Source organism: Trichoplusia ni, chromosome 14 (assembly GCF_003590095.1).
Source record: "Trichoplusia ni isolate ovarian cell line Hi5 chromosome 14, tn1, whole genome shotgun sequence".
NCBI lineage: Eukaryota > Metazoa > Arthropoda > Insecta > Lepidoptera > Noctuidae > Trichoplusia > Trichoplusia ni.
The window spans coordinates 6,345,800-6,372,031 of NC_039491.1; the positions used below are offsets into that span (position 1 = coordinate 6,345,800).

Sequence of the window (26,232 nt, forward strand, 5' to 3'; positions counted from 1 at the left end):
TGAAACAGTTGTGAACTTTTCAAATTTAATTATGACAAAGAAAACACTCGTAAACAATACTAGTATCAACTAATTTGGGGTTCTAAAAATTGTTGCAAGAGTACATTATCAATAGGTATTACCAGATTTTCACTGCCGTCGTATGTCCGTTTCATTTTAACCAATTTGTGATCGAGAAATTCTGTGAGTTGTGCCCTTAGCGCGAGGTCTGAACTTACTAAAAACTGTTCTCTGCACTTTGAATACAAGTCCTTGAATGGCAACCCTGTAAAGAGAAGTTATAAAATAGAATCTGAAATTTATTGGGCTCAGATAATATTGTATGAGGTTTGCTTTCTAGATTTTTCTAATATACGCCTAAAGCACGTACGGGCTACAATTAAAGTCAAGAAGTATTGTTCAGTTAATTCACAAGTATTTGGAAACAATAAATACCTTGATAATGAGCCTGTTTCTGGTTTTCCAACTGATATTCTATAATGATTTTAAATATGCCTTTAGCATTTGAAGTAAGAGATTGATAAACACTCTTGAGTGACGAGAGTTGAAGAGCGCCACTGCGATGTGTCATCAAAGAGTTTTCATACGATGTCTCTTCGATGTACGGCATAAAAGTTGTGACATCCCACCAAGTGAACTTAAATTTGCTCAGTTTATTGTGATCCCACACTGAAAAATAAAATCAACCTTAAGTTATTTAAAAATTTTAAGTATATTCTTGATACAAAGCGAGCTGCTAATAGTAGAATTAATACTTAAGAATATCACCAAATTTCGATTTCTTAACTTACAATACACTGTTAAAAACAAAAAATTACAGTAAAAGAAAATTATCGGCACGTCTCATATTCAGTTCACAAAGGTCGATGAGTGCGTGTGCCCCACATTTAAGTATAAAGTTCGGTAAGCGCATTGTTCAATAAAACACGAAACTAAAATTATCCTACTCGCCGATTTAAAACCAACAAAAACGGATGTTTTTAGACTATACGTTCTTAAGGGATCATCTGATGAAACAGACATAATGATATTCTTTCTACTTAAAAAAATCAGTTACTACTTATTTTGACGTTCATAATTATTATTATTGTTTTATAGGTACTTACACAATGGCGCGTTAATATGATCAATAGTCGCAATAGTATGAACATTTTTTATTTGTGATAAACTGGCTAACGTTGACTGCGCTTTCGAATTGCGTAACATAGTCCCATCTATATTGTGTACAATAAGAAACAAATCCATTTGGTTTTCAGTCAGCTGAGTATCAATCAAATTGACTATATCTCCTATATTGGAAGGCACTGAACTATTTTCTAATAGATCGATTACAATAGTTTCTAGAATACTCTTGATTGTTAAACTCGGGAAAAATCCATTGACCACAATACTAGGGAATTCTTTTAACTTCTGTTTCTGAAATTGTTGAAGCAGTGATCGTTTGGAACCAATCCCATAAAGAATTATGTTGAAATTTTCACTCATAACATACAACCATTTATTGTACAGTTGTTTGTGTGTCTGGCAAAGATTGTCAATACAACTTTTATGTTCTGATGATAGTTCAATGTTTTCTGCTTCATTTTCATCTATATTCAGGTTTTTGAGCCTTGCCAAGGTATGATCAGATGTTGCTATCTGTAAAGATAATTAAAGTAAGCTTTGAAATCATTTAATCTATAACTTTTTTTCACTCACAGAAGGCCAGATGGCTCAAGACACAAGACCTTCACAAATCCTAGTAAATAAAAGTGGCTTTGCAGAATTAAATTCAATTAACACAAACTTTTCTATGGACCATAGGATTTTTAAATTCAAACATAATAAGTACAGTATTTACCTTTTTACTAGAATGCATCATGAAGTAATTGTCGGGAGTTACAAAGTACTCTGAGTCATTGACCTTAGTTTTACTATCTTTGGTTTTGGGAGCTTTGCCCACTGTTCCTTTTGGTTGCTGTGTTTCCTCTTCATCTTCAGAGGAAGCAGATGAAGGTGCAGAGTCAGTCTGAAAAGTTTTGACAAACAAAAGTATATAATATTAGTAAGAAACAAAATATGTGACAGTAATGATAATAAATAAATGTATACCTCATGATTACTTTCTTCAGGTACAAAGTCACTGCTGCTGCCACCAGAAAAATCACTTTCAGCACTATCAGAATCCACTTCATTGATAATTCCTAGAACACAAAATAACATAATAGTCAACAGTTATTTTATTGTTCAGCAGTTTTTGCCTCACTAGAGGGCAAAGGACTCCGGCTGATTCATCAAAATAAAATGCAATTTAAGATTGTTTCTTCTTATTATTCTTAGACACATCATGGAGTCAGAAACCTCAAGGGAAACCAATTGCCACCAAGCTGGTCAGAGTTGGTGACCATTCTGATGTAGGTACTGCTGAACAGCAGTAACCAACAGAAGTTAAGATTAAATATTCATGTACTTACTTTTTTTAATGATGTCTTTGACCTGTTTCGGTGTTCCTTCTGATACTTTGACATGAGGACTATTCAGTAAGGCTGAATGTACCAGTTTCCTTGGTGTCTTCATTGGGGAATCAGAAGCTTTTGGAGAATTGCTAATGGCTGCTTTAACTTTATTGTGTAGATCATGTTTTGTATGGCGAGACTTGAATTTAAACATATCTTGACCTTCAACATCATCATCACAGAATAAGGCTGAAATTAAATTAAAATTGGTTTCAGAGATTGGATGTTATCAACAGTCATATTTTTACAAGTTTTTTTTATTCATAGCTTCACTATTTCTCTTCAGCTAACAGTGATACACAATAAGAAGACACAGCTCGTTAAATATTTACCTAAGAGTCACAAAACAAATACATCTCATAGTTATGAGAGACTTATATTTAAAAAAAAACAGGAGTTCACAGATTCCAAAAAAGAACATTTAATGGAATTTAGTTGTACATTTTTTTTATTAAAAATAGTTTATTAAGCTACTTAGTAGTACCATGGTTTTTATACCTGTAGGCTTCTGAGGAGCTTCATTCAGATCATGATCACTCTCTTCATCTGTACTGGATATATCTTTATAAGATTTCTGTTTAGTTGGTGTTAGGTCAAGAAAATCCCCATACTTCTTTGGCTTTGCTCTCACTCTAGTAGGCCTTCTTGATGGCGAGGTAAATTTATTTGCATCTGTAAATGAATTTTGTATAGAATTTAGAATAAGAATGTAAGTAAGAAGAGTACTTTATGGAAAATATGTAGAAGAAGACCAAAAATATTAAACTATAGTAATCTTTGCTAGTACATAATGATGATAAATGATTTGCAGTAGGTTCACGAAAAAAAATGCGGCAATCTCATTTCTAGACTCATGCAATAAAGAGATTTTGTTAGGAAACAGGAGTAGGTTGTATTTTAGACTACAACTTTTAACTGCTTATGTCTCAACCGCTCGTATACCATTAACATATGAAAGCGTACAAAACTTGAAAACCCTCAATACAATTGGGTATAGTACTTACTTGATGTCGAGTCATCGACGCTAAATCGAAGACGAATGCCTGAACCACTACTAGTCATTTTATAAACAGTATGAAGAAATAAAATAACACAATATTATTCTTAGGAAGCTGACTTTAAAAGTGCTAGTTTCGTATTAAAAACGGAATAGTTTACATTTAAAATCACAGCTGCCGCCAAAATAACAAGCAATCTAACCTTCCTGAAATGACAGCTATAGCACTTGGTGTCAAACTTCACTCAAATGACTGTCACTCACCTCTGCTGTCATTCGCATGCATTTCGCACATTCGCATGACAGGTTTTTATCACAGAGTATAAAAAAAAACGATTTTTTCTATACCTTCTGTTGACTCGTAGCATGACCACATGGATGGAATAGTTTATTTTAATGACAAAAGTAAGGTATATTTTAACGGTTTAGGCAATACTTAAATATAACTGGTACTTTCATTTAACTTATTTCTTCATGCATCCTGACAAAAATAAATACGTGAAACTATGGACACGGAATTGGCATCTATAGGATTGAGCCAAAGCACACAGCTACTTTCAGGGCCGGATTAAATTGTGGGTCGCGGCTGTTATTCCTACATCTATGACAGTCGTTACAGGTCGTCAGAAGCTTGAAAAGTCTGACAACCAGTCTAACCAAGGGGTATCGTGTTGCCTTGGTAACTGGGTTGAGGAGGATAGATAGGCAGTCGCTCCTTGTAAATACTGGTACTCAGCTGAAACCGGTTAGACTGGAAGCCGACCCCAAAATAGTTGGGAAAAGGCTAGGATGATGATGATGAAACATCTTTTCCTTTGATTATTTTTTCGCATTTACCTTTACCTGCAGCCATTTTTTACCAACAATATTGTACATTTTATTTGGGAAAAGGGGCCTCAACTCCTTTGTTGCCCCGAAGCCGCTGAACCTCTAAATCCGGACCTGGCTACTTTTATTCTTCAGAGTACTATACCAGACAACAAATACTCTTAGTGCTAGGATTTACCTGGCTACTATTCGTTATCTTTGTATCACCATATAGTTGACGGGTAGATAATGCCTCAGACAATAAGTTGTACATATTTTGAAGATTTTAACTAGTCCATTATGTCCCACGAAGACCTTCCCAAATCCATTCACGCTTTCTATTCTGGGCCACTCGGGACTAAACCACGCACGGTTACACGTTTATGTACAAATAAATAATAATATGCATTTTCTTGAGAGCAGGTTATTTTTGGTTTAATTGATTTATCAGTTTACTTACATCGGTCCACAGTTCTCGCCCACTAACGAGATACTTTATCTTGTTACAATATCGTGCCCCAAGGTAGATAAAACAAATGTAAAGAGTACAATTAAACAAAAAATAATATAAATAAATCAAAATTCAGTTTCATTTCATTTATTTGTAACATTACAATATAAAATCATTAATTAGAATATATTCTGTAAAAGCCCAATAGCTAATTTAGCGTTGAATTATGGCACTTTCAGTGACCAAGTCCATTATTAGGCCTTAAGTAAATGTAATATTATCATTTTTACTATGGATAATAAGAACACCTAAGATTCATGAATTTATAGTGTGACATAATTTAACAATTAGGAGTAACAACTTTTTCTCTGTACTTCACAGTTGTGGCTTGCATTATAAATTGTTTTACAACATAATTCTAGACTCATTCTAAAAAGATCACCGTAGCACACCCGAGACTTACAATTAATGATTGCTTTAGTTCTACAAAATGCCACAAATTACATATTTAACGTATTGCATCTGTATTCTTCAGAGACAAAGACAATTTTTGAGTACATACTCAAAAATTGCCATCATTTTCACTAAAACTAGAAAATTATAAAATATTTGTTGATCTCCTGGGACCAAACTATAATTTTATTTACGTCCAGTGGTAAGGCAGCTAGGTCACGAATAGATAAAAAGGTTGTTTCTTAATATTTTTTAGTATAAATTCATAACAACTATTTATTTAATAAAGGATTTTTTTCAGTTTTTCTTTTTTCCCTATATTCGTATGGTTTATTTATTTATTTGTAATGGAAAACCAACAGCCACAATAAAATGAATATGAATCAATTTTAGGTTACATACAGCCAATAACAGGTTTTCACATGTTATAACAGAGAACTTATATATAATTAAATGTTATATGAAGTGAAGTATTCTTGTCTGTCAGTCGGTTTGACTGAGCAACGAAACCGATTCTACCATAATTTTTGGTTTTAAGGCGATTTTGATATTATATCTTACTAGCTGACCCAGCAAACGTTGTTTTGCCGAATAATTTCTTTTTCTAGTTATATGTATTTTTAATGCCACATTATAAAAAAATAAAAACAATCAATTTCGTCCAAAAAATAAAATATATTTTTTTGTGTGAGCAGCCCTTATCACTTAGGGGTATGAAAAATAGATGTTGTTCTATTCTCAGACCTACCCAATATGTATACAATATTTCATAAAAATCGCTCGAACCGTGTCGGAGGAGTACGGTAACTACCATCGTGACAAGGGAATTTTGTATATTAGAAGATAGATAGAAGAAGAAGATTATAAACAGGATCATATCTTTAATAACTATCTACTGCTAAAACATAACAATTCAATAAACAATGTCATCTATTTATCACTGATAAAGGTTTCATTTTCATTTTGGTGTATAGTCTAGTACATAAAAAGCTTAACGCATCAATTCCTTAATAATAGATCAATTAATTTTATAAAAGAATTCTTTACAAAAATATTATAGATAAGCTGATCCATGATCATTTGTTACAGCTATTTAATTGCTATTCCTTACGAACTACGCGCATTATATTTTTTTTATTTAAGAATAGAGGAATGCCCATTAGGGTGTCAGTCGATGTATCTCCTAATAACAGAGGCAGCTTCCGTCTGTCCAATGTCGTCTAAAATCATAGCCAAAGATTTTGATGTAATATCGTCTCTGGATTCCTGAAAATAAATAATCAAGTTGTTTCGATACTCTTTTTACAAGACAAGGTATTTTTATAATTTTATAATTTTTAAGGAACCGGCTGTATTGAATTTCTTACAATATTTCTATCGATCGACTTCATTTCGCGTGTAAACGAGACGTGGTTTTGTCATCACCACACGATGCGTTAAAATAATAAAGGCGTCATCAATGATCTGCTCATGACCCAAACAATTGTACTGGGTGGGAATCGAACCCACAACCTACGCAGTGAGGGGCACTAACCACTAGACCGACATCCACATTATAAGCATGTATACACATTTAATTTAACTAATGTGTGTGTGTGTGTTACCTTGAGATGGTTGAGCAGCGTGTGCGTGGGGCTGGGCTGCGCGGCGTACCAGTCCAGCAGCGCGTCGAGGCGCAGTCGCTTCGCCAGCGACACCCACGCGCCCGACACGTCCACCAGCACCGACACCTCGCGCGCGTACAGCGATAGCTCTTGTAGGCCACACTCAGAGTAATCCTAACAAATACAAACGTCAAAAGAATAATTCCAACAGAATAATTTACTTAGTGAATCAGTGAATTAAAATACAGTTAAAATAATATAATATTCTAAATGAGCTTTGTCTAAAGAAACTGTTGTAATTAAACAATCAGTCAATTGAACATTATTATATAACTACTTAGAGGTTGTGACTTACGCCTTCGTCAGCTGATTCAAATTCATCTTCTGGTTCCGACTTAATGTCGTCTTCGTCCATAAACTCCTGCCCGACGTAGGATTGCAATAGCGCCTTAAGCTCTGGCTTCTTTCTTGCTAAACTCCAAGCAGATTCATTGCAATCTTCGTGCTTAAGAGGGTATGCCTGGAAGTAAAATTTCTTATGAATACAAATTGTTTCTTGTTGCGGGTGATTCTCCGTGTGAAAGTAATATCTTAATGAAGTCATTATATCCACAATCTTTATCAGTGCTAAGGTTGAATTCAATGTTATTTTTATTAATAGCCTTCAGTACAGAACGTTTTACCGTATTACAGTATAACCATAGCTCATCATCATTCCCCGGCCCTTATCACAATTATTATTTGGAGTTTTTTGGTTAGTATAACCATAGCTATTAGTATGAAAGAAAAATGGAGAGGGCAATGATATTGACTTGTTTTGTTTGATCGCGAAGAATCACTTTTCCATGCATTGTTACTGCAGTTCTTTGAAAGTTGAACCTATTTTGCTGCATTTAATACGTTCGTAAAGTTAATACTTAATAGTGACTAGTCTTATGCTGAACAATGATGAGTTCTCTTAATATATAGTAATTCTAGCTGTTACTCGGCCTGGCCCTCCTGGATGTTAGCCATAACTGCAAAAACGATAGGTACCCTTCTCCAACGAAGTCAGATAAAAATAGCCTGTGTTAATCAAAGGTGCCAGCACCCTCCCAGACTAAATTATACGTTTGAGTATTCAAAGTAAGGAAACATACACTACACAAACATATTATACTCACACATTTAAGTATAAACACACTCATACATTCGTTAGTGTGACAAGGTAGAAAAAAAAGTTAATTTTACAACTTTTGTTTAAATATATACCTTTTTCTCCAGTAGTAGTTTAGCGATTGCGACGGTGTTTTCTCTTACTGTAGCACCACCGCAGACAATTTGTAATGCCGTGTTCCCAGCATCGTCCGTGACATCGATCTCGCTCTAAAAAACATATATTACTTAATTTTAAGACGAATATTTACCTCTTATTTATTGGTTCTATAAATCCTCACAAAATTATAAGAGGCTATTCAAATCAAAATACATTTTTATAAAATGCTATGTGTATTTTTTTAAAGACCACTCGCATTCACAAATTTACAAATCACGTAAATGCTTGTCCTACGCGGGAATCGAACCCGCGACACGCACAGTGGCTTTATTCACCTCAACAGTGTTTAACAAATGAGTTCAAATACTAATTATATATTCATCATTTAATAAAAAATAGGTCATAGGATCAAAAAAGTTATTTACTTTTGTCACTTCACTACTTTAGTGCTTCGGGTATGAGGAAGATAATGCCTAATCTTTTTACTAGTTTTTACAAAATAGAAGTAAGTACGTATTTCAAAGGTTGTGTACCGTGTGCACATGGTCCAGCAGCGCGCGCATGACCTCGAGGCGGTCGTCGTAGGCGGCCAGGTGCAGCGGCGTGCGGCCGCTGGCGTCGCGCGCGCCCGGCCGCGCGCCCGCCGCCAGCAGCCTCGCCGCGCCCGCCGCCCAGCCCCCCACCACCGCCATGTGCAGCGGGGACTGCTTCTCTGTACCACGAGCACAACAATCATGCATTACTTAAAGATAATTAGCCTGACATCCAGTTATTTTTGTCAGCTAATTTGGTACAAAACAGGGCTTTTTCACTCATTTTTTTTCTATCCATGTTTACAGAAATAAATGTATTTTTATCTGTCTTTCCATGAATACATTCAATATTTTTATTTCTTCAAAATGTGGCGGAAACATGTAATGGAAGTTTAATCAACAGACAATAGTCTCACACACTTTGTTTTAAAATAATACTAATAGTTTAAAGTAAAATTAATTACAAATATGTAAAGAAAAGAAAACCACTATGTAATATGACAGTTACCCTCGATCCAATAAAATATTTGGTTCCATGAGAGTTATAATTGAATTAATCTTACGGCAGAAGTTACGACGATTTAGAAACAAAATAAACATTTGAAGAACTTTCTAAGTAGTAAGTTAACATAATTATACGAAATATATATTACCATTATTGTATTCATTCAGATCACAGGGCACGTCATTCTTTTTAATAGTGTCCAGAAGTTCCTCCAAACAAGATTTGTATTTCACAGCGTAGTGGATCGCGTTTAGGTCTTCATCGTCTTTCAGCATTGGGTTGGCGCCTAGAACATACATTAGCGATACTAATTTATGTTGCTACATAAGTAGGAGTCATTTTGCCTCATATCATATCGATGAAGAAATACAAAGCGATATTTTAAAACAATAGTACTTTACTTTAATATTATAGTATATATTATTATATTCTTAAGCAAAATATAGTTTTAAATAAAATTGGAATACAATTGATGTACCTTTTGATACAAGCAAAGCCACAATTTTTGGCATATCATTTGCAATGGCCAAATGCAGAGTTGTCTGTTGTTTATCATTCGCGCAGTCTAGCAAATGCGTAGCTTTTACTTTGTGGATTATTTTCACAATGTATTCTAAGCTTTGCTGGTTACTACACAGTGTCATGTGGAGGAATCTGGAAAACCAATTGTTTATTAAGACTTTTTAAGGTAATTTATTGCACTTTATGTAGTTTAGCGATTGGATCTATTGTCTGGCTATTTTATGATGCTTGAAGCACTATATCAGCGCGTCATCGGCAGTCCTATCATTACCCGGTAAGCATCATTATATTGGACTTGCAGGGCACAATACGAGGTCTGTGTATATCTGCCCATAACACACACGTGTGTCTGACAATAAGAACGGTTTGAAGTTTTCATGACTTCAGCTGTATACCGCGCAAACCTACGGGCCAGCATATCCCTACTAATATTATAAATGCGAAAGTAACTCTGTCTGTCTGTTACGCTTTCACGTCTAAACTACTGAACCGATTTTAATGAAATTTGGTACAGATATAGAGTTGACCTTGAGAAAGAACATAGGATAGTTTTTATCTAGGACTTTTGAAGAGTTCTCTTGGAAACGCGATATAACCGACATCCACGCGGGCGAAGCCGCGGGCGAAGCCGCGGGCGAAAAGCTAGTTAAATATAATTTTCAATGCCCGCTGGACAAGTTATTGGTGTCTAGCTTATGGTTTTTAACGCTGGTAACCAGCTTATGATTAAGCACCGTCAATTAAATTGACGGGCGTCCTATTGTCCTGAGGGGTGCACTAGTACTTGAAAAGAGACGGATGAAAATTTATGAAACTTGAATGATAATTTTCAAAGCGCCTTTAATATATTTCTGATATTCTTTTCTATGCTCATAGCTTTAGGATTCATTTTACGGCTACGGCATATTGAAGCCCGTCTTTAATTGCCGAGATTCGATTGGTAAACTACTTAGCGTTGTTATGTCGCCGGATCTTATGGTCCTTTAGCTTTTTTTTATTTCGACCTAACCAAGTATACAATGTTGATAAAGTGTCCATTAATTAATCACTTTTCATTCGATACATAATTGAATTTTTTTAACTATTTAATTAACATTTTTATCATTTAGCATACACCCATTAGTTATCAATACCATTATTTTATGTATATGTACACTAAGTAATTGGTTCATTACACTAACGCACTAAAACATTATTCTAATATTAAGATTAATAAATGATTAAAGACGGGTTTTTTTATCTACGACTTGTTAGATGTGAAAAGTTAATTCTAACACGTTTTTTTATTTATTAAGAAATGAATGAAATAATAAATATTTTTTCAAAATACAATGCATTATGAATATGATTATGGGATTAGATTAAAAAAGTAATGTTAAGGTACTCACGTATCTCCATTTGACAACCTTATTTCGAACAACCTTTCTAGTCGGTTTCTGACCTCAGCCTTCTTAAAACCTTTTTTGTCTCTGATTATTTCACACAAATCTTTCACAATCTGTAAATAAAATGATACATTTAATGAAATTTCGTGAACTCTGCACGCGTTCTTATTATAACTAATATTATCCTAAAGAAATGTGAACTCTTTTGTTGGGGTATTTTTCTTCCACTATGTTTAAAGCGTTTATTCTGCCAATATAACATCATTTTTAGGTTACTAACACTAGTAAAAGTATATAAATCTTGTATAAAGAATTAGAACCTCAAATAGTGGGTGAGACAACGTAAACTACACCTTATTCGTTTAGCAATGAAGTTTGTTTTCAAAGACAGCGATGTTGTCAGACTTGTTTCAACATAAAATTGTGCTCGTCAGGTCGAATAATAGTATTTAGTGTCAGTACTTTGCGAGTCTTTGTTGTGAAAACAGTTTAAATTCAGCAGTTTATTAAGTTATAACTAAATAATATAAATAATTGTTTAAAGAAAAAAACATTTTTTCACGGAGTTTTTTTGGGGTTACGAAGAAGGACTTTGGAATTTGAGTTATAAATGTTGTTCAATAAGAAGCAAATAGGACATCTACTAGTCTTCTTTTGGGTGTGGACTAATAGAATTTTATAAATGGTTTCTTTTTGTATTTTCACAGGTAGAACGAAGTAGTTTTCTATGAAATGACTTTAAGAAGGAGGAGGGTCTCAATTCGTCAGTCATTTATTTATATCTGTTCCCTTGGAAAATTGAAATGGATGAACTGGTTTTGATGATTCTTTTTTCATTAAACGTGTCTGTTCGATCCTAGATTCATCATGCTTGGCTTAGAAGTATTTATTTGAAAGATTTTGTTTCAAAAAATATTATGATGATTTTCTGGTTCATTAAATACTTTAAAGATCTTTTTGAATAAAACACTGTCTGAGAAGTGGGAACTTATTTGAATTCTGATATCCTGTCTACTTTCTTTACTACTAATACTAGCTGTCGGGACGATCTAAACACCGCGTGGATTGGCTCTTGGCTCCATGTGGCCCACGATAGAGAATCGTGAAAATATTTTGGGGAGGCCAAAAATAGCTGACCCGAGACCATTTGACTGCTTTTCGGGTAATATGTAGCCGAATACCGTGAGTATTCGGCTAATTGATTTTTTTTACAATAATAGTTTGGTTTACATTTGACAAAGATGCTGGTATGTTGTTTTTTTTTACAGCAACATATTGGGAAGCTCGTAGATATGAATTTTTTGTCAGTAACAAGCAGTAGAGTAGTATTTATGATTTTAACTAATTCAATAAGGTGTGTATTTCACAGTGATTGAGATTCGATGTGAGTCAGTGTTAAGTTGCATTTTTATAATATCATAGATGGTATGGTAACGTAGTTTATGCTAAGATTATTTATTTAATGGGAATTATTCGATTATAATAATAACTTTTATTTGTTTTTTTTTTAAACACAATTTCTAAAATCGTATAAAACACAAAAAAAACTTGAGGACTAACTACAAGGAAACACAAATAAAACTGTCTCTCGAATCTGCGCCTTAACACATCTTCGAACAAACGTTTTTTGTATAACCAATTTCTATATCATTCGAGTTGTCATAATTTGAGTGATGGCTTGTTTACGCGTGCGGTGCAGGTGTGCGCCTTACCACCCAGCTTCGGGTGCGGTGCTTCGGCCTTTTATGATGGCTGATAATGTAGGCGATTCTTCGCGCTCCCCGTCGTCGTTATTTAGTAAGGATGTGCAAGAATTGTTGAGCAATTCTTCGGACATGGATGACTATCATGAAACTGAAGAGGTAAGAGTACAGTCAAGAGTACAGTTTTACCTTACATTCACCAAGTATCACAATGTTCCCAATGTTGGAGGTTAGGTCACAATAAGAAAATGTGTCCTTCAAAATACGTGGTTTGCCCGAAGTGTGGCGGACGTCATGAAAATTGCGACACTCTATTATTTTCATGTGTCAACTGTAAGGGCAATCAAGTAAGTCTTGTCCAATTTATAAGAAGGAAAGGATGCTAAGGGAGATAATGGCAGAGTCTGGATGCACTTACCGCAAAGCCCTAGAAAGTTATATCGGACCCGAAACTACCGTTTCCGCTGAGGTAGGCGTTACTCTTCAAACCTCAGTCGCCACGGAAAACCGGTTCTCAGAAGCTCCTATTGTCTTAGACGAGCCCTTGCAAGTCGATAAACCGAACCCAGAAGCCTCTCATCGTTCTAGCTATGCTCAAGTTACCCGGACTAAGGCCTCAGTTCATAACGAACAGGCTCCTAAAGCCAAGTTAGTACAGTCCCAGAAATCCAAAAAAGACTGTTTAAAAGATGACTGGATATTTTGGAGCTCAGGGACGCGTGAGCATGACCAAGTACCCAAGGATGGAGAGGATATCGATGAACGTCCATCTTTCAATGAGCTGTGGTCTAGAATAAAAGAAGTTATCTACCTCAAGAAGACTAGTTTAAATAACAAGATAAGATGTGTATTTCAATTGTGCCTAGAATGGTTAACACTTGTGTCTGTAGGTTTTGTTTCCGAGTGGCCGTGGTTAAAGGCATTGTTCAACTTTTTTGTAAGTTCTGATGGCTAACAAATCAATTAAATTAAATGTCTTACAGTGGAATGCCCAAAGTATCAGGCCAAAGTTAACATCATTTCATCAACTTTTATGTCAGGAAAAGGTACATATTGCTGCCCTAAGTGAGACATGGCTAGAACCGTTTGAAAATATTGTTTCTGTATATTGTCCATCTAGTGCCATAGTCACTCAACAGGATTGGGACAGCTTATTATCTTTGTGGCCCTCTAAAACGCTGATCCTTGGGGATTTTAATGGCCACCACGTCAGTTGGTCTTATAAAACTGACCACAGAGGCAATCTTATTTACGACTCAATTTTAGACGGCAATTTTATTCCTTTGAACAATGGGGCACATACGCGAGTTCGTTTAGTGGGCAATAATTTACAACAGTCATCTCCAGATATATCTTTAGTTTCTTCTGATATTGCATTAAATTTTAATTGGACCGTTTTAAATGAAAATCTTGGCAGCGACCATATAATTATAAAAATTTCCACATTATGTAATTCTTATATTCCTGCGGTTGTTAAAAGAAATTTTAGAAAAGCAGACTGGATTTCATTTAGAAAAGATCTTGAACAAAGATTTTGCACCTTTTGTCTACCGAATGACCTACAAAAAGCGTACGATTTATTTTAGATACTTTAAATGTAGCAGCAAAGAAATTTATCCCGATTTTAAAACTTAACCAGAAGCCCACTTCAAAATTCTTTCCAAAGCCGTATTGGTCTGCAGAGCTGTCGCATGCCGTGGCGCAACGTAGGCTTGCGCTATCTAAATTTAGGCGTAATCCCTCACCCCAAAACCTTGATACGCTTAAAAGTAGAATAAGTGTATCTCAACGGCTAATCCGCCAGGCCAAAATGGAGAGCTGGCAGGACTTTTGTTCCTCGGTAGGCCACGAAACTACGTCTAGTGACATGTGGCGCAAAATTAGATGGCTGAAAGGATTATGATTACAGATTACAGATTATGTCTCCCCTTCGTCCCCTATAGTTCACCACAATAACCCAATACTAGACTGTGAGTTCTCTTTTCAGGAGCTAGATAAATGTATCAAGTCTAAGTATACATCTCCTGGGTGCGATGATATATCTTATTCGATGATTAAGAATTTACCCGATGTTGGTAAATCTGTTTTACTAACATTATATAATAACTTTTTCAGGCATAGTTTTGTCCCGTCTCAGTGGCGCGATATCTGTATCTTTCCTATTCCAAAGCCTGGTCGTGACCCTAGCAGCGTTTCTTCACTCCGCCCTATATCTTTATTATCATGCCTTTGTAAAATTTTCCATTATATGTTACTTCGAAGACTGGAATGGTTTTTGGAGAGAAGTAATACATTTTCAGAGAACACAGTTGGGTTCCGTAGAGGTAGATCGTGTCTGGATGGACTGAGTTGTTTAATCTCTACAATACAAACTGGTTTTTCCGAGGGTTCTTTTACTATTGGTTGTTTTCTGGACATAAATAATGCTTATAATAACGTAAATAATAGTGTTTTGATCAATGTTTTAGATAAACTTAAAATAGGTTCACGCATCTGTATCTATTTATGGAATTTTCTGCATAGAAGAGTACTCAAAATAAGATCGGGCAGTTTAGTTATAAGTAGATATACAGGATGTGGTTTGGCACAGGGTGATCCCTTATCTCCACTGCTGTTTAATATAATAACGGCAGAGATTTGTAAACGTCTACAGAACGACTGTTACATATCCCAGTACGCGGATGACTTTGCCATATATGTTAAGTGTTTTTCAGTTAGTGAGGGCCAATCAAAAATTCAATCTAGTCTTGATTTAATTAATAACATGTTAACGTTGGTAGGCTTAGATATTTCTCCCGCTAAAAGTAAAATCTGTTTGTTTACAAGAGGTTATCGCAGGCCCATTATAGAAGTTACTTTAAGCGGAACCTCATTAGAATTAGTAGATCATGTCAGGTATTTAGGAATGTGGCTAGACAAGGGTCTGAGGTGGAACAAACATATTAATGAGGTTCGTGAACGTGTTCTCAAATTAATTAATATTTTTAAGGTTTTGGTAGGCCCTGGGTGGGGTATTCACCCTAACCATTTGAGACAATTATATATTTCGCTTATTCGTAGTCGTTTAGATTTTGGTAGTTTTTTAATAGATAACAGCGCCGACACTCACCTGTCCAAATTGGATAGACTACAAAACATTTGTCTGCGCTTAGTTGGTGGGTTTATCAAAAGTACTCCGATTCATGTGATGGAAGCCGAACTCATAATTCCCCCTCTCTCTATTCGCCGACAGCACTTAGCTGGTAAATTTTACTTGAAATCCAAATGTTTTAATTTCCCTGTAATAGGCCTACTGGACAAACTACACTGCCTTTGTAACAATAGCGTTTATAGGAGGCATAAGAAAAAACCCCTTTTAGTTTCAAATAGACATGTTCTCCATGTCTGCTTGGGTCAGCAATGTGGACTTGTCAGATATAGTTAAGCCTAATATAGATTTGGTAGATAAGCCTTAACGTAGTTATAATGCCCTCAATTTAAAAGCAATATGTTGTAATTCTATAAATTCATTGTATTCTGGCTTCTATTGCGTGTACACAGACGGTTTTAGACATGAAAGTTCCGGTGGCGCGGCCTTTTTCGATTCGCAAACAGGTGCTTATTTCAAATTCCAAATTTTATCAAAAATTTCAATAATGCACTTGGAGCTAATAGCTATAGCTGAAAGTTTAGCGTACATTGAGTCTTTGAATGGTGATCGATACGTCATCTTTACTGACTCGAAAAGTGCTCTTCTCCACCTGATAAAGTGCACGAGCACTTCATCTGCTAGGGGGTTTCCACTGGCATATTCTATTTTAAAAACCATTACTGATTTTGTTGCCAAACGTAAGACTGTTGTGTTACAATGGGTCCCTTCTCATATTGGTTTAGAAGGTAATGAGATGGTTGATCGTTTAGCAAGAGAGGCCGGGACCGATGGAGAAATTTATCCGTGTCTGCCTCGGCATACTGAACCTTTAGTTAAAAAAAAAGTTTTGTGTCTTGGTCAGAATATTTTGATAAGAGGTCTTTGACGAAAGGCCTTTGGTACAGGTCGATTCAGCCATCTCTTCCTCGAATGCTTTGGTTCAGTGAGGGAAGGTTGACAAGAGAGGCTTTGAGACTTCGATCCGGACACATTCCGCTGAATAGTTTTGGGTTTATGATGCGCAGAGTCAATTCTCCCAATTGCGATGCTTGTGGCGTTATTGAAGATGTGCATCATATCCTGTCGGAGTGTGTCCGTGTCGGGGTCCGAAGAAGACAAGCTTTTTCCAACAGTGAAAATGTGGGCTGCTATAATAGCATTCTTGCCTCGCCTTTATCGGACGAGGCGAGAATGCTTTATAGCCTTATGATAATGGCCATGAGATTGCGGGCAGGTCACTAGTTATATTATTATATTCTGTAACTGTTAATTTAAATATCTGTATCAATCATCGGGGTGACATCTTCTATTCAGAAAAAACCCCGTAAATAAAAAGAAAAAAAAAATCTATATGGTGTTTAGACAAGTATTAACGAGGATAACTTAGGAATTGATTAAATAATAATATTTACACTTACAAATAACGATTCGTAGACTAAAAAGAGAGTAAATTAAACTTTCGTGACGATCCTTCGTACTCAGGTATAAGAACGAATCATCTTCACGCCTGATAAATACGCGTGAGAAAGCTGTTATATCATTTTAGTAAAATTATTTAGTGTTTACCTTTTTCACTTCAATTCCGTCTTCGGTTTTGTAGAATGCTGGGTACTCTGGCTTGATTGTCTTATTATTATCGCTCGTTTTGTTATTAGAAACCGCTGGTTTTGCTGCTTGTCCTTGCTAAAATGATAATATAATAATTTAAGACACCACTTCTTAAGCTATTTCAAGTAAGTTTATAAATCTATTTTAATAAGTAGCTTATTCAATATGCTGAAGAAGTAAAAAAAATCATCTCGTGAATTGAAGTATACATTTTGATGTGAATTTGAATGTTTAAACATAGATTTACTCAGATGCGGTCAATTTCTATATTAAGTATGCACCGTTCACACAAACCTTTGATCGTCCTGAGTCAGCTACCCACAGAGATGGTTGAATTTCCATGCTGAAGTTCTGCAAACAAAGGATAACCTTAGAGACTGACCTTATCATTTACATATTAGGCACACTTTCAGGAGAAAAATTTAATCAAATAAATAAACTAAAGAAATATTATAGAATTATTACCATCCCTACTAATATTATAAATGCGAAAGTAAGTCTGTCTGTCTGTAACGCTTTCACGTCTAAACCACTAAACCGATTTTAATGAAATATGGTACAGAGATAGAGTTGACCTTGAGAAAGAACATAGGATAGTTTTTATCCCGGACTTTTGAAGATTTCTCTTTTGAAACGCAATATAATGGACCTCGACGCGGGCGAAAAGCTATTAAAAATAAAGAATGGTTAAAAAAAAAAGAAATAAACTTGAAACACTTACTTCATCTGGAAGATTTTCACCATAACTCTTCATGTATTCTGCAACAAAAAATATCGCTCAGTTGTAAAAGATTGTTAAAAGATAAATATAACATTTTGATTTAAATTTGTTTAGTTATTTCATCTGTTGGCATTCCTTATTGGGGTCAACAGTCATTCTGTCTACTAACAGCAAGCAAATAGCATGTGGAGGTCAGATAGGCAAAGAAAGATTTTCTACGTAAAATGTTCATATATACCTGAATTGGTGATAAAATAAACGTGATAAAAGATTCCGAAAAAAAGGGCGACATAGTAAGTTAATACTATTATACTTTTAAGTAATATGTCTTCTGTCATTCTGTCATAAAGTGTTTTATGACTGGTCAGGGGTCATTTGACTCGAATGTCTACCACCACGTGTTAAAGTTGTGTTGTTTTTCTTGTGGAATTTATTACGACAGCGCAATAGAAGACTTACAATGACGTCTGTGGTCTACACCCACAATAATATTACTTCAAGACGTGGCGTTAGGCTTCCTGTATCACTTCACACTTATAGGACGTATTAAGAACGTGACTTACCAATCAAAAACTGTTTCATATCTTCTGGCACCTGGCTAACGGGTTCAGCATTCGGGATCTGTTCAAAGTCTGCCGAGTTCAGATTAAGGTCTACAATGGGTGGTTCGATTGGGATGACGTTCTGCGGCTGCGCCCACATCGGGCTGGACACCGAGGAGTGGCTCGACTCCGAGCGGGGCGCCGGGTACAATGCGCTGCCGAGGTCGCATTGATTTAAAGACATGGCGTCTTGCACCTATTTGTTAAAACATAATTTTATATATCACATTAATGAAATTAATATTCAAGGTATTATTATCACTGAGCAAAATGCAAGTAGCTTATGGGGAAAATCAAAACCACAAGCAGCAACTTATGATAGTTCTTAATTACAAATTTAAACACACAAGAACGTTATTTGTAGGCAATCAATAAATACTTTTTAACATCCGCTACACATTGAATCAAAGCTTTTATTACAGTTCCTTTTGTGTTCGTTCATGAGGAATATAATAGAACACTCTAAGCATATATAATTGTTACTGACCTGAGGCAGCAACGGTGAGGCGTACAACGAAGACGCTTCAACGTTACGCTCAACAATGTCTTCCTGTGGTTGCTAAAATAAAAAAATACAATCTGAATATTGTTTAACGCACTTATTTGAGGTTTACATCTTATAACAATTTTCATTACATTCAAGTTAGTGAGACACTTACACTGTTAACAACAGTCACTGGAATATCGCAACTACTCTTTAGGGATCCACCTGTAACATAAAAATATAATACTTATGATAAATTTAACATAATTAAAAGAAAACGAACCCCGCACTACGGCGTTCAATCATTCACAAACATTCAAGTCACATTAACAAAGGCACCCAGATTCGACTAAGGACTCGCATTCGTGAATCACACAAAAGCTTCTCCTACGCGGGGATCGAAGCCGTGACACGTGATGCATGATGGCGTACTACTTTAAAAGGACCACTGTTTAAAGTTATAGCATCGTTGTGATAGGGAGATGCCGCTCTACACTGTAAAGCTTTCACAACTGATCAAAATGAATATAACTTACTCGAAGAACTTCCAATCGAACAATAAGATGAACCAGTTTTCCTTTTCTTGATCTGTTTGAATGCTTGGTTCGCTTTGTATTTAAAATCTTTAGGTTCACTGGTGCGTCCATCCGATGGTCGGACCAGTTCAATAAAGACACGGACGTCCTTAGGTGTTTCCGGATTCTTGTAGGGAGGCGTCCTGTAGAACAAATATTACTGTGAGATAAGGTCCATAATGACGTTCTAAATGCGAAAGTAGCTCCATCTGTCTGTTATGATTTTAAAACTTAATCCCACAACCGAATTGTTATTCGGTGCCAATTTCATTAAACAATATCGTAACTGGTATATTTTTACTTTTACTGAGATCACGGAACGGCATTTAGTAGGCCCACAGCTGAAGATCGGTTGATTTTTCGGTTTGATGCTAGCAGGTTAGATATGGATGCAAGAAACTTGAGATAATAAGCTGATATTCATATTTTTTACTCGTACTGGTTGCATAGAAGCTCTACTTAAAACAGATTACCCTGAAAAGATGGTAGTATATTGTATACTGGGCACTTACCGGAAAACGATTGCGTATTGATGATGAACATCACTTTGCATGAATTGGCCAACACTAGTCCAACTTCTTTCACCGTTTTCGTCTAACTCAAAGAACCTGATCATAATGTTCTCTGAAAAAAAAGTTTGAAATCAGCTTTACACTCAGACTTAGTCCAGCAGTAGTAAAATTAGTCAATAATTCAGTGTTGCTTTGTTCTAGAGTTACGACACATTATTACTTACTTTTGTTAACTTTTTCAACCAAAATGAATACGTCATCTCCGCCAGAAGCGCTTCCAGAGGAAAGACTAATACGGCAAATCTTTAAGTCGTTTGTTGCTGCACTTTCTAAAAGAAAAACAAAAATAAGTCGTCCATAAAGCTCACAAATATCAGAAAGGCTTAAAAAACTGTTTGAACTACTCAGAAGAACTTCGATGTTAGATGTGATAAATCGTTTTATAGTAAAAACAGAAAAGGGTCTCGTTGTAGAAAATATTTTTGAGCATTTTTTGGAATTTAAAAGACGTTGAAATAAAGTATGATGGCTTTTTCTCAGAAAAGCTAAAAACTGGAAATTGACTTCACAATATTTGAATACAAAAAAATGTTTTGCAATAACTTACTCATATTATGAATAGGTTCGGAATACACTGGTTCACAAATTTCTTTTCCAGTATCGATATCGTGAGCGCTGAACTTTAAGCGTACAATATTTAAATTGATAGTTTTCGCCAAGTTTTCGCATTGCACTTGTAGCTGGAAAATATAGATTAAAATATTTAACACAGTAATGATGTACTCACCACAATCTTGACAGAAAAACATCCTGCAAAAAACTGCACCAATAACTATTTAAAAACATGAATAATTATGTGATTTAAATGCATCACAACAGTCGTGAACTAACTGCGCCCACTTCACGCTCGTAAGTGCCACAATAACACAGAAACGCTTATCACATCTCCTGAAGCTTGTTTAAAAACCAAACCAAAATTTGATTCACTCAAATAGACCCGCCATTTCTAAGTTCAACAATGGACTGAGTGTATGTGTTGAGCCTACGAAACGGCAAACTTATTAATAAAACTAGTTGCAAGAACTTTAACCATTCAAAACATTTAGGCATATTATAACCCAAACACATCCGCTATTGAATTACTTCCTAAAAATATGTGGATGTGTGCATATCTTTTAAGTTCGAGACTTGTCGTATCTGATTATGTACTTACAGTAAATTCAAGGGGCATAAAGAGTCTCTCCTTCTCAGTCAAGATACAACGATTAAATTAGAAATAATTCTAATATCCAAGTACTTACGTCTTTCTCTTTAATGGCGACATTGGAGTTCTTGCATTTCTCTGAAAACTTTTTGAAAAGAAGCGCTGCTACGTCTTTTTTTGCGGTGTGAATAATTCCGATACCGCCAAACCTATTGAAATAATATTATTATTGGTATATTGTGATATCATCAACCATTAAGGAGCCTTGAGTTGGACGAGAGGGGAAAACCAATCGACTCTAGGCTTTCATACTGTCTAACATTGTATTAGTTCAAAGGTTGCCGGGAAAATATCGCTTTTAACGATAAGAACGCCTGTAGGACCCAACCCACATCCTACAAAATCATACAAATGGTATCTCTATTATTTAATACGTTGAAAGGGCTGCGAAACGGATAATATTTGCTATTATCGCAGTAGGAGCGCGCCGTAGCTACGCGGTACGTCACTGTCTCACGTACAAAATGGCACAACTTAGGGTTTTTAACAAACAATCCAAGAATTCCGTCGGACAGGTTTCCCAAAAATATTGAATATCTATTTTTGTTTAATCACTACATTAAAAAGTTAGGAAGATTAAAAGCACTTATAGTGAAATCTATGGCAGTGGAGGCTAGTAACACACGTGCTAGTAAGAAACGTACTGGTAAGTGACGTTATACGAGATTCTATTTTACTGTATTCCCTTCATTTTATGTTTACAAGATAAAAGAAAAAATACGTATCCGATTTTTTTTATCTATCTTTCGGACTAAACAGATTTTTATTTCAAATACCCTATTGCTTCCAGCTGTCATAGCAAAAATATAAGTTATTCGTAACTTACCCAACTTTATAGCTCCCTTGATCAGGCACAATGTAACTCATATCTCTGTCCTGCTCATCTTCTAACAACTTATGAGGGTGTTCCTCAGGGTTGTTATGTTGCGCCAAACGGCATCTAATCAAGGCTTTACCGGTGTAGTTTACAAGCTGTAAAAATATTAATTATATAGCTAAGCGTAGAAGTCAAGGAAAAAACTTATTACTTCATTAGGGTGTTATGTCCTAAAATTATAAGTGGACTTAAGGATACTTAAGGATTTAGGATTACTTGAGATCGCAATTTGTAACTACTTACTTCAACAGTTGGATGTGTCTTCGCTCTATTAGTACCGTTTGATTTTCCGAGTAGACAGCCATGGGTTCCAACCATCTCACTTACATACCGAAACCTAAAATGGTTCTGAGGTTGTTCAGTGATGTACAGTTTTGGCGCCATAGCTGTGAACAATATATTTATTACATATGGAATATAGAAACTTACGAAAGCGTATCCATGAAATTTTATTTTCAGTTGTGCAATTGTGCTGCTTACGACCACCTAACGACAGAGCTCGTTGACTACCTACTGATGGCTACTCTACTTACCCATGGGTAAGTTATGATTGCATGGCAATCATAATGCTTATAATAGAAAAAAAAAATTTAATTGCTGCATGATTAACTAATAAATCCTTTATAACAGTTTGTACCAGGAGTCACATACAAATAATGCAACCTTAGTGGTACATGAGTACCACTTCTTAAACAACTTGACTATTGTTACAATAACAAAGTTATATTTTACAGGAGTCAGATATATGTAGGTAAAAATAGAAAGATGAAGTAAATATTTTACTACTTTAATTAATCCCCTGTACTGGTTTTCTTAATGTTATCAATAACATCCTCTATACATCTTTGTAAGGAAGTAAAGGAATCAATTTTACTACCTTTTCCTTAACTTTTTCCTTATGAGATGTTGTAAAATTGATTGAATAGAATCAATTAAAATCTGGTTTTCAAATTAGATCAATGTTTAAATAGTTATAGATTCAGATTTACTGTTATCACATTACATAAGTTTCCAAGAACTCATATTATTATTAGCCTGACGCATTCAATTTGCTGAAATGGATTAACTGCTAACATACAATATTATATGTCAACAAACAAGATAAGACTTAGTAGGCATCATATAATGTATAACATCCTTTAATTGAATGATACCTTTGTTTGTTACCTACTAACTTACACTCTCAAAAGTTGCTGCATTGATTCGTTTTCACTTTTCCGATTATGAATGTCTAAAATTCCATACATACAAAAAAGAGTAACAAGCATCTGGATGCTTGCTAAACTTTCAGACATAAAACAGAACAGATTTAGATGAAACTTAGAACACAGGTAGTTTATAACCTGGATGAACACATGGGATAGTTTTTATCCTGAATTTATGTTCCCTGATCATGATTTTTTTAGAGTAAGCTTGCGGGCAACAGAAAGTTTGATATAAAAGGAGTTTTTATTTATGTTTTTTGTGACTTTCAATTAATTCCACTTAAAACATCAACAATATTCAAGTCTTATTTTGGGCAGTCAATTTTTACCTCCTAATAACTCATACAGTGAAACACAATTTAGTATTTGAGTTTTTTTATATTGGACATCACCATCTATTGTCAAAATAAGCAAATCCTGTATTATAAGTACTAATACTGCCAATGCTGTGATACACTCATACATAAGCTGCAAAACATTTGCTTTTATCATATTTTTTTGGGTTATCATAATATAATCTATTCTAAACTTATGACAATTAGTCCAGCAGTTGAGTATTTTTTGTATGAAGAATTACAAAATTAAATGTAAGTATAAAATGTGACTTTAATTTATTGGCACAAAATAATCTATGCTGTACAATTCTTAGATGGATAATATTGAACACATCTATGGTCTGTAGTCTGTACATACATTGTCATGCAGTTCAAAATTCTAGTTTTGCACATCTATTAATCTATTATACTAATAGCAAATAGTTGCCTGAAATGCAATATTAAAAATTCATTCTAATTGTTTTCAGATATTCTTCATTTACTATCAGCTTTTCTTAATATGATAGTTAAGAAATCTTTTCTAAATAGATATTATTATGAAAACTAAAAATATATTTGTCTTTATTCAGAATTTGCTTTCAACATTGGGGATTTTTGTAAAACCACATTGTTATCAGTACAATCGAAACTGATCCATATTTCTATGACAAGAGAGCTTTAAATGTATTAAGACTGATTTGCAATAAATTTCATAATTATGGTTCTCAGAAATCTCTAACAAGAAAGAGATAAGCCTTGATAAGTGATAATACACCCATAGTGTAAAGCTTTTCAAGTTTGATTTCTTCCAATATATAATATTGGACTACGAATTTTGAACGCATCACTCATTAAAACAAAAGAAAATAAAGCCAGTAAGACTAAGAAGAGTTGTATACCCTATACTAAATAGTCATTCGTAAGTTATAAAACGTTCTGTGAAGTGTACTTATAAATTAATCGTTGACCCACAGCTATCAGACTTGGAAAAACCCAGTTGTTTCAGCATGGTGGGCAAAAATAGAAACAACTTACCATTTTTAAAAAACTGTCGCTTGTTATCAGCACAAGTTAACTCGGTCAGGTCTGTCGTAAGCTGAGGAACTTGTTGTGATGGAGAACTGTGCGGCGAATATCTGATGAAGGACATTGGGGAGCAGGAAGAATCGCTCATATCGTGATCACTAGTGCTTGTCGACATTGTTAATATTCACTCAAACTGCAGTTAACTTCTTACACTCAACATCTCTTTTATTAGAGCACAACAATATAAAACAATTTACAATAACTAGAGAATAGTGCAATACTTAATATTCCTTACAATGCACGTAAGACGGCAAACGACGACATTGCATTGCATGAGAATGTTTATCTGTTTTGACATGACAGAGTTGAAATGCTGCCATTGTGTAAACTTCATTATTCCCGCTTTTATTTTATTGACGTTTTGTTAAAAAAGTGGGTGGTTAAAAAAGGTTTTAAAAGTGATATAACATAGGTTGTTGTAAGCTTTTACTGATATTTTATTGAATTAAAAGGCTTGATTAGATTACATCACGACTATCAATTGTAATAATTCTCTTGTAAACAAAACGCTTTTATTCCAACCTGCCATTCCATTCAAAGGAAAATAAAAACTGGATTGCAATAGTTTTATTTAATTATCACACTTAGCTATAGTTTCATGTTCGCATTAAAACTAAAATATTACAATGCGTTTGACGTCAAGTTTATAAAAAAAATAGTTTACAAACACTATCTTCATACTTTATTATTATTTACAGGTGAAATCTAAATCGTCTAATAAAATACAATGTCTTTAATGTGTTTCACGTGCGAAATGTCTTTTATTTACCATATTTCACACTGCACAAAAGTAGTAATTTATTTTTCAACATGTAAAATTTACCAGATTTAGGGGTAGTTTTATTACGCTGGTATGCGTGTAGAAAAACAATGTCGTTATCATTCCGGGGAAGAACCAGTTGGGTGACTCACAAAAATCCCCGACGCCAACCGCGCTTCACGTTCATAACTATAGTTACCTACTACGTACGTATGAACTCAATCGTAATTATATTTCAAGGATAAAATGAGATGACGTGTTTGTTCTCACGTACAGTCGAAAAAAATAAATATTAGAGACTTTTGCCTATATGTATTTAATTAGTAAACATGTATTTTACGTGAGGTGCGCAATGCTAAAATGCCTAAAGTTAGGCAAGAAACG

General features: G+C 34.9%; 2 protein-coding genes across 3 annotated transcripts; both read right to left on the reverse strand.

Moving 5' to 3' along the window:
* Positions 1-11: 11 nt before the first annotated feature.
* LOC113500457 (origin recognition complex subunit 2) lies at positions 12-4,107 on the reverse strand. Of its 2 annotated transcripts, none has more exons than XM_026881264.1 (8): positions 3,757-4,107; positions 2,994-3,167; positions 2,454-2,684; positions 2,092-2,183; positions 1,841-2,008; positions 1,107-1,638; positions 436-669; positions 12-265 (listed from the first exon to the last, which is right to left on the reverse strand). In XM_026881264.1, the coding sequence occupies exons 1-8, from the start codon at positions 3,791-3,793 to the stop codon at positions 66-68; spliced, it is 1,668 nt and encodes a 555-aa protein (XP_026737065.1). In that variant the 5' UTR covers positions 3,794-4,107; the 3' UTR covers positions 12-65. The 2 variants fall into 2 exon arrangements, with proteins under 2 accessions (XP_026737065.1, XP_026737064.1); XM_026881263.1 differs by lacking the exon at positions 3,757-4,107 and adding an exon at positions 3,500-3,743.
* Positions 4,108-6,331: 2,224 nt separating this feature from the next.
* On the reverse strand, positions 6,332-25,394 carry LOC113500911. Its single transcript, XM_026881839.1, has 22 exons — positions 25,038-25,394; positions 22,727-22,869; positions 22,433-22,578; positions 21,644-21,755; positions 20,950-21,082; positions 20,567-20,671; positions 20,343-20,454; positions 19,792-19,973; positions 19,431-19,480; positions 19,259-19,330; positions 18,733-18,967; positions 18,170-18,207; positions 17,743-17,799; positions 17,407-17,523; positions 11,011-11,120; positions 9,579-9,754; positions 9,249-9,386; positions 8,596-8,774; positions 8,059-8,172; positions 7,163-7,327; positions 6,808-6,981; positions 6,332-6,469 (listed from the first exon to the last, which is right to left on the reverse strand). Exons 1-22 carry the CDS (start codon positions 25,201-25,203, stop codon positions 6,371-6,373), a joined length of 2,823 nt encoding a protein of 940 aa, XP_026737640.1. The 5' UTR covers positions 25,204-25,394; the 3' UTR covers positions 6,332-6,370.
* Positions 25,395-26,232: the final 838 nt, after the last annotated feature.

Excerpts from the sequence above, each read along its gene's own strand:
- LOC113500457 (XM_026881263.1), bottom strand. The coding sequence starts at position 3,557 with ATGACTAGTAGTGGTTCAGGCATTCGTCTTCGATTTAGCGTCGATGAC. Across the intron at positions 3,168-3,499 it reads CGTCGATGACTCGACATCAA|ATGCAAATAAATTTACCTCG; the intron begins GTAAGTACTATA and ends ATTCATTTACAG. Across the intron at positions 266-435 it reads GAAACAGGCTCATTATCAAG|GGTTGCCATTCAAGGACTTG; the intron begins GTATTTATTGTT and ends TTCTCTTTACAG.
- LOC113500911 (XM_026881839.1), bottom strand. The coding sequence starts at position 25,203 with ATGTCGACAAGCACTAGTGATCACGATATGAGCGATTCTTCCTGCTCC. Across the intron at positions 22,870-25,037 it reads GCGACAGTTTTTTAAAAATG|CTATGGCGCCAAAACTGTAC; the intron begins GTAAGTTGTTTC and ends TATTGTTCACAG. Across the intron at positions 20,672-20,949 it reads CGAACCTATTCATAATATGA|AAAGTGCAGCAACAAACGAC; the intron begins GTAAGTTATTGC and ends TTTTTCTTTTAG.